This window comes from Entelurus aequoreus, linkage group LG17, assembly GCF_033978785.1.
Source record: "Entelurus aequoreus isolate RoL-2023_Sb linkage group LG17, RoL_Eaeq_v1.1, whole genome shotgun sequence".
In the NCBI taxonomy this organism is placed as follows: Eukaryota; Metazoa; Chordata; class Actinopteri; order Syngnathiformes; family Syngnathidae; genus Entelurus; species Entelurus aequoreus.
The window spans coordinates 2,288,455-2,297,386 of record NC_084747.1 but is presented as its reverse complement, the minus strand read 5'-3'; the positions used below and the strand labels follow the sequence as shown (position 1 = coordinate 2,297,386).

The window sequence follows — 8,932 nt, the reverse complement described above, 5'->3', positions numbered from 1 at the left end:
ATTGTGCGTGCTGCTGCTCCACTAATAGTACTAACCTTTAACAGTTAATTTTACAAATTTTCATTCATTACTAGTTTCTATGTAGCTGTTTTTATATTGTTTTACTTTCTTTTTTATTCAAGAAATTTTTTTTAATTTATTTATCTTATTTTATTTGATTCATTTTTTTTAAAAAAAAGTACCTTATCTTCACCATACCTGGTTGTCCAAATTAGGCATAACAATGTGTTAATTCCACGACTGTATATATCGGTTGATATCGGTATCGGTTGATATCGGTATCGGTAATTAAAGAGTTGGACAATATCGGCATATCGGATATCGGCAAAAAGCCATTATCGGACATCCCTAATACATATATATATATATGTATGTATATATATATATGTATGAAATACTTGACTTTCAGTGAATTCTAGCTATATATATATATATATATATATATATATATATATATATATATATATATATATATATATATATATATATATATATATATATATATATATATATATATTTAAATTTTTTTTATTTTTTTTAATTTTTTTATTTTTATTATACATATAAATAAAAGAAATACTTGAATTTCAGTGTTCTGGAGGTTATCCAGTAGATGGCAGTATTGTCCCGTTTAAGAGTGTCACAACATTGCTGTTTACGGCAGACAAACTGCTTTACGGTAGACTAAACGTGACTGCTGTTGTTGTGTGTTGTTAGCGCGCTGGGAGGACGTTAATGAAACTGCCTAACAATAAACCCACATGAGAAACCAAGAACTCGCCCTCGATCATTCCACAGTTATGACGTCATTGGGCAGGCACGCTGTTTATATTGTGGGAAAGCGGACGTGAGAACAGGCTGTCCTGTTGAGCTGGAGGGGGCGTGGCCTCCAGCTCCGGCTGAATACCGGGAGTTTGTCGGGAGAAAATGTCTGCCGGGAGGTTATCGGGAGAGGCGCTGAATACCGGGAGGGTTGGCAAGTATGCTCTGTGAATGTTTTCAACTTCTGTGTTGAGACTAGTTGAGACTGTCTTGCCAGCGCCTCTGCTGGTTGCAGCCCGGTACTGCGCGCCATTCTGAAGGAACTTCATTATGAAGCACATGTAACTTCTAGAAAGGCTCGCCAATTGAAATGGCTAAAGAAACGTCTTTTGTGGTCGCCAGTACACGCTCAGCGGGAAGAAGGTGGAGGTGGCGGTCAAGCAGGTGATCGCCGGCCGGGACGTCAAACAACGAGGCGCCTTCTCCAACCCCGAGTCCTTAGACCTCTACAAGAACCTGCCGCAGTTGCAGAACTACTGAAGGGGGGGCGACGAGGCGCTAACAAAGACTGTACAGCCATCACTCAACCAACTGCCATACGAGGAGGCGGAGCTACTTGACGGGTGCAAGACGACGTGTGGTCACCCGCAGGCGGAGCAGGGGGCCGGACAGTCCTGGCCTGAACAGGTGCCATTTCACGTAGCCAGCTAAGGCGCTACATTTAACATTACCGTGTTTTTCGGAGTATAAGTGGCTCCGGAGTATAAGTCGCACCGGCCGAAAATGCATAATAAAGAAGGGAAAAACATATATAAGTCGCATTTTTTGGGGGGAATGTATTTGATAAAAGCCAACAGCAAGAATAGACATTTGAAAGGCAATTTAAAATGTCTAAAGCAGGGGTCAGCAACCTTTTTGAAAGCAAGAGCTACTTCTTGGGTAGTGATTAATGCGAAGGGCTACCAGTTTGATACACACTTCAATAAATTGCCAGAAATAGCCAATTTGCTCAATTTACCTTTAACTCTATGTTATTATTAATAATTAATGATATTTACACTTAATTGATCGGTTTAAAAGAGGAGAAAACACGAAAAAAAAAGACAATTAATTTTGAAACATAGTTTATCTTCAATTTCGACTCTTTAAAATTCAACCGAAAAAAAGAAGAGAAAAACTAGCTAATTCGAATCTTTTTTTAAAAAAAATTAAAAAAATAATTTATGGAACATCATTAGTAATTTTTCCTGATTAATATTCATTTTAGAATTTTGATGACATGTTTTGAATAGGTTAAAATCCAATCTGCACTTTGTTAGAATATATAACAAATTGGACCAAGCTATATTTCTAACAAAGACAAATCATTATTTCTTCTAGATTTTCCAGAACAAAAATTTAAAAAAAAAATTCTAAAAACTTAGAAAATAAGATTTAAATTTGATTCTACAGATTTTCTAGATTTGCCAGAATAATTTTTTTGGAATTTTAATCATAATAAGTTTGAAGAAATATTTCACAAATATTCTTCGTCGAAAAAACAGAAGCTAAAATGAAGAATTAAATTAAAATGTATTTATTGTTCTTTACAATAAAAACAATACATTTACCTGAACATTGATTTAAATGGTCAGGAAAGAAGAGGAAGGAATTTAAAAGTTAAAAAGGTATATGTGTTTAAAAATCCTAAAATCATTTTTAAGGTTGTATTTTTTCTCTAAAATGGTCTTTCTGAAAGTTATAAGAAGCAAAGTAAAAACATTAATGAATTTATTTAAACAAGTGAAGACCAAGTCTGTAAAATATTTTCTTGGATTTGCAAATTCTATTTGAGTTTTGTCTCTCTTAGAATTAAAAATGTCGAGCAAAGCGAGACCAGCTTGCTAGTAAATAAATAACATTTAAAAAATAGAGGCAGCTCACTGGTAAGTGCTGTTATTTGAGCTATTTTTAGAACAGGCCGGCGGGCTACTCATCTGGTCCTTACGGGCTACCTGGTGCCCGCGGGCACCGCGTTGGTGACCCCTGGTCTAAAGAATAGTGAACAACAGGCTGAATAAGTGTACGTTATATGAGGCATAAATAACCAAATGGTATGTTAACGTAACATATTATGGTAAGAGTCATTCAAATAACTATAACATATAGAACATGCTATACGTTTACCAAACAATCTGTCACTCCTAATCGCTAAATCCCATGAAATCTTATACGTCTAGTCTCTTACGTGAATGACATCAATAATATTATTGGATATAATGTGTTAATCATTCCACACATAAGTCGCTCCTGAGTATAAGTCGCACCCCCCGGCCAAACTATGAAAAAAAACTGCGACTTATAGTCCGAAAAATACGGTACACAGTTTCAGCTAACGAGGCAAACAGGAAGTTCGCCAGGCAAACAGGAAGTTGGCCACTTATAAAGTACACGGTTTCAGAAGTAAACAAGGTACGACGTCTTTTAGAAAGCGTTACAACATTGCCAATAATAATAATAATGATAACAATAAACATTTCTTTGGCTTTTACGTATTACGTTTTCAATGAAGACTGCTATGTACAGACACAAGTATCGGGACGCACAGGAAGTAGGTTATATAATCACTTTGTTGTCCTTTGACATTTATGCATCTAATATTCAATCTTTGCTAAAGTGTTCTTACAAAGTTGGACGTAAACAAAAGGTTGAATACTGTATGTCCAGTAATTAAGAAACAGGCGTTCACTTTTTTTCTTCTGTTCATCCATTCATTCATTAGGAGCTGTGTCCCAATACTTTTGTCCATGCAAAGGTTTTTTTCCCCCGCCCAGTGGCTGACAGGTTCCGACATGCCGCGACGTGCACACGCTCCAGGACACAAATGATCCACAAACGGGAAAATTCTGCGCAAATTAATTGAAGGAAAACTTAAAAGTTTGTGGAACAAAAAATAAATGAGTCATGCTAACAGGAAGTATGCCAGGCAAACATGATGTTAGCCAGGCAAACGGGATATTAGCCAGGTAAACAGGAAGTTAGCCAAGCAAACAGGATGTTAGCCAAACAAATAGGAAGTTAGCTAGGCGAACAGTAAGTGTGCGAGGCAAACAGAAAGTCAGCCAGGCAAACAGGAAGTTAGCCAAGCAAACAGGAAGTTAGCCAAGCAAACACGATGATAGCTAAGCAAGCAGGAAGTTAGCCATGCTACCAGGAAGTTAGGTACCAGGTAGGACACTGCATTAGGTACCAGGTGGGACACTTTATTAGGTACCAGGTAGGACACTGCATTAGATACCAGGTAGGACACTTCATTAGGTACCAGGTAGGACACTTCATTAGGTACCAGGTAGGACACTTCATTAGGTACCAGGTAGGACACTTTATTAGGTACCAGATAGGACACTTCATTAGGTACCAGATAGGACACTTCATTAGGTACCAGATAGGACACTTCATTAGGTACCAGATAGGACACTTTATTAGGTACCAGGTAGGACACTTCATTAGGTACCAGGTAGGACACTTCATTAGGTACCAGGTAGGACACTTCATTAGGTACCAGGTAGGACACTTTATTAGGTACCAGGTAGGACACTTCAATAGGTATCAATTTGTGACCGTGGGTTTAAAGTAAGCCTTTTTTAAATTGACTGTGTGTCGGTTTTAAAAGCGCTCCCCCTCTGGTCAACATATGAAATAACAAGTGTATGTAAAAAAAATTGAAATGCGCCCCCTTTGGCCAAAATTAATTAAAGAAAATAAATACATATGTATATAAAGACGCACTGTAATAGTGAAGTGAAGTGAATTATATTTATATAGCGCTTTTCTCTAGTGACTCAAAGCGCTTTACATAGTGAAACCCAATATCTAAGTTACATTTAAACCAGTGTGGGAGGCACTGGGAGCAGGTGGGTGAAGTGTCTTGCCCAAGGACACAACGGCAGTGACTAGGATGGCGGAAGCGGGGATCGAACCTGCAACCCTCAAGTTGCTGGCACGGCCGCTCTACCAACCGAGCTATACCGCCCGTACCTGAAGTAAATAATGAAGATTAACTAACTAAAGCTGACATTTTTTATATTTGCATAGTATGTATTTATTATTCATGTTGTAAATACACTTCTTTATACATCTAGAAAGGCTGGTCCTAAAGAGGTGGGCATTTTTCGGAGGTCTCAAGAAGGCAACAAATAGAAGAGTGTGTGTGTGTGTGTGTGTTTGTGTGTGTGTGTGTGTGTGTGTGTGTGTGTGTGTGTGTGTGTGTGTGTGTGTGTGTGTGTCAGTCAGGTTGACTGACGTCTCCTTCAAACCTCCACAAAAAGCCTTGCTAACCTTTTAAAAAAAAAAACTGTCACTCACGTTTCAACCAGTGAGACTTTTTTTAAAGACGGGAAGAAAAAGTTCTCAGCTTTTTTCGCCACCTTTGATTTCCGTAACGTAAGCAACAAAACCGAAAGGTTACCGAGCTGGCCAACAACAACAATAAGAAGAAGAACCGAAATAGCTAGTTACTCCAACCTGTCATCAAAACTTTCAGTCCACTAGGGGGCGACATTATCAACTTGTAGTCAGGGTCAGTCCACAAGGGGGCGACATAATCAACTTGTAGTCAGGGTCAGTCCACAAGGGGGCGACATTATCAACTTGTAGTCAGGGTCAGTCCACAAGGGGGCGACATAATCAACTTGTAGTCAGGGTCAGTCCACAAGGGGGCGACATAATCAACTTGTAGTCAGGGTCAGTCCACAAGGGGGCGACATAATCAACTTGTAGTCAGGGTCAGTCCACAAGGGGGCGACATTATCAACTTGTAGTCAGGGTCAGTCCACAAGGGGGCGACATTATCAACTTCTTTAGCTTTTTTAAGTTCTTTAGCTACTTTAGCTTCTTTAGCACTCCTGCTTGGAGTGCTTCTTTTTCTTCTTCTCTCTTTTCTTCTTTTTTCTTCTTTCTTCTGTTTACCTCCATCTTCTTTCTTGTTCTTGTTCTCATTTTTCTTCTTTTCTTTCTTCTTTTTCTTTTTTCTTCCTCTCTGTCTTCATCTTTTTCATTTTCTTTCTTCTTTTTTTTCTTTTTCTCTTTCTTCTTTTTGGCCCCTTCTTTTTCTTTGTCCTTGCCCTCCTTTTCTTATTTTTCTTTGTTTTCTTCTTCTTTGTTCATCTTCTTCCTCTCTGTCTCCTTTTTCTTGTTCTTCTTTTTTATTTTTTTCTCTTTTTTCTCTTTCTACTCCTTTTTCTTCTACTTCTTCTTCTTCCTCTTTCTCTTTCTTCTTGTTCTTCTTTTTCTTCTTCTTCTTCTTTCATGTTTTTTTCTTCTTCTCTTTCTTCTTCTTCTCCTCGCTTTTCTTCTTCTTTTTCTTCTTCTCTTTCTTTTTCTCGCTTTTCTTCTTCTTCCTCCTCTTTCATCTTCTTTTTCTCTTTCTTTTTCTGATACCTCTTTGTCCTCTTCTTCTTTCATCTTTTTTTCTTCTTTTTGTTTTGTTTTCTTTCTCCTTTTTCTTTCTCCTTTTTCCCCTCCTTCTGCTTCTTCTCCTTGTTGTCATTATTCCTCATCCTCTTCCCCTTTCTTTTTCGTTTGCTCTTCTTTTCCTTCTTTATTCTTTTACTTCTCTTTTTTCTTAACCTTTTTAGTTTTCTCCTTCTCCTTCTTTTTCTTTCCCTTCTTCTTATTCTCCTTCTCTTTCTTCTAATTCTCTCTTCTTCTTTGTCTTTCATCTTCTTCCTCTGTGTCTTCTTCTCCTTCTTTTTTTTGTTCTTCAATTTTAATTTTTTCTCCTTCTCTTTCTACTCCTTTTTCTTCTACTACTTCTTCTTCCTCTTTCTTCTTCTTCTTCTTCTTCTTCTTTCATGTTTTTTTCTTTTTCTTCTTTTTCTTCTTCTCTTTCTTCTTTTTCATGCTTTTCTTCTTATTCCTCCTCTTTCATCTCCTTCTTCTTCTTCTCTTTCTTTTTCTGTTTCTTCTTTGTCCTCTTCTTTGTCCTCTTCTTCTCTCATCTTTTTTTCTTCTTTTTCTTCTTTTTTGTTTTCTTTCTCCTTTTTCTTCTAATTTTTTCCCTCCTTCTGCTTCTTCTCTCTGTTCTCATTATTCCTCATCCTCTTCCTCTTTCTTTTTCTTTTGCTCTTCTCCTCCTTCTTTTTCTTTCCCTTCTTCTTATTCTCTCTTCTTCTTCGTCTTTCATCTTCTTCTTCTCTTTGTCTTCTCTTTCTTCTTCTTCTCTTTCTCCTTTTCCTCCTCCTCCTCCCCCTTCTTCTTCCTTTTCTTCTTCCTTTTCTTCTTCTCCTTCTTGTTGTTCTTCCTTGTCCTTGTCCTCTTCCTCTTTCTCTTTCTTCTTCTTTTGCTCTTCTTCTCCTTCTTTTTTTTCTTCTCCATCTTCCTCACCCGTTTAGTTTTCTTCTTCTCCTCTTTCTCCTTTTTCTTCTCCCCCCTCCTCCCCCTCTCCTGGATGTTACATTTCCATCACATGTTATTAACGTGAAATGATGATGTTTGTCTAATAATGGCGCACGTGCGTGTTTTATCACCACAGGCGACGCTTAGTTAGTCTGCGGGGGGAAGACGACTCTGATGAGATATTGAAGAAAACTCATTAGTTTGCCAACGTATTGAATAGAACTGAAGTCGTATATTAACGACATGTTCTTGTTGGAACTCTCAATATATTGAAGTCTCACAACACGTGTTGTTCCAAGTCAGGCAGCGTTCTTGATGTCACGCCTGCTTGCCGACTCTTCGCACTTTGGCACTTGGCGATCACTCCAGCAGCACTGAGAGCGGACTCAGTCCAACGACCTCTAGGTAGTGTTGCAATTTTCCATGCCAACAAAGTAACTGACTCAAAACATGTTTCTAACGTAAGTAAAGTAAGGCTCCACCTTAGCTCGATGCTAATATACATTGCCTTTGCTATTGACATGCTACTGATTAGCATTCACAATTGTAACTTCTTATTTTCAACACCTTGTTGATAAAAATGACAATCAAACAGCAAATCACTCTCAGAAATGCAGTCAAGGTGTAAATATGATGGAATATTCATCAAAATAAATCATTTACTTCAATGATCCAACTTCCTTCTGTTACACGTTTTTAGAGGGTTCTTTTGTGATGGTAACAGGACTGAGTGACAAAACTCGACCACATTGTTGTAAAAAGAGAGAAAAGAATGGCATAACACAAATATGCAAAGAAATAAAATATTTCTAATGATTTAAATGATTATTTTTCTGTTATGTACAGGAGGAGTAAACGGCACAGACCACAAAGGGGCGTAGTAGCTCTATGTTTTATTATATATATATATAATGACAATATATATATATAGTAATAAACAATAATATAATAAACTTGAGAATGGAGTGTGACTAATTTCCAAGAGTGTGTGTGTGTGAGACTATGTGTGGGAATTACTTGCTAAGGGTTACCGTGAGTGTTGAGCGAGAGGCGGGAGTCCTGGAGGGGAAAGGCAGGCTCGAACGTCCGTGAGACAGGCAGGTTGTTGGGGGGGGGTATAGCGAGGTGTCAACAGGTCCATGTCCAAGCAGGGGTCAAGGATCGAGGGAGGCAGTCCGGAATCCAAAAGGAAGTCGAGGCACACAGCTCGCTCACGGGAGACAGGGAAAGCACGGCGGGAAACACAAAGGACATAAGACGCGGGAACTGGGAAGGCACAGAGAGAGAGCAAGTATGCTGGAGGGAAGCCAGAGACGGGATGCCTACTACAAGGAGTGAACTATGTTCCGGCACAGGATCTTCGGGTCTTCTGGTCTTTATGCTGCTTGTCTTCATTAGTCCCAGGTATGCGGATTGCAGATTGCCTGCAGAAGCGTGTTTCATGAGAATGTCATATTTTCGGAAGCAGGGACCGACGGCAAAAATGTTTTTTCCCGCTTTTCAAGGCCGTTGACATCACATGTACTTATTAAATATGCAATCATGTCAACGTGCAGGACACGTCATACAAATTACACAATTTTGACGTTTAATCAATGTTGAGTTCTGACGTTGTTTTGACATTGAAATTTGGTCATTTCCCAACCAATATTCTACAACACAAATACAATGTTGAACAACATGCTTTTTGACGACGTTTAATCAATGTCGGGTTGTGACGTTGATTTAACATTGAATTTTGGTCATTTCCTAACCAATATTCTACAACACGTTGTAACGACACGCTTTTTGACGA

General features: G+C 38.4%; 1 protein-coding gene across 1 annotated transcript in view; it reads left to right on the top strand.

Moving 5' to 3' along the window:
* aacs (acetoacetyl-CoA synthetase) overlaps nt 1-3,279 on the top strand; it is a 77,087-nt gene extending 73,808 nt beyond the window's left edge. The window contains exon 18 of the mRNA XM_062024380.1: nt 1,165-3,279. Coding sequence (XP_061880364.1) covers nt 1,165-1,302 — 138 coding nt within the window. The 3' untranslated portion in view covers nt 1,303-3,279. The remainder of the gene's footprint in view (nt 1-1,164) is intronic.
* The last annotated feature ends 5,653 nt before the right edge of the window (nt 3,280-8,932 follow it).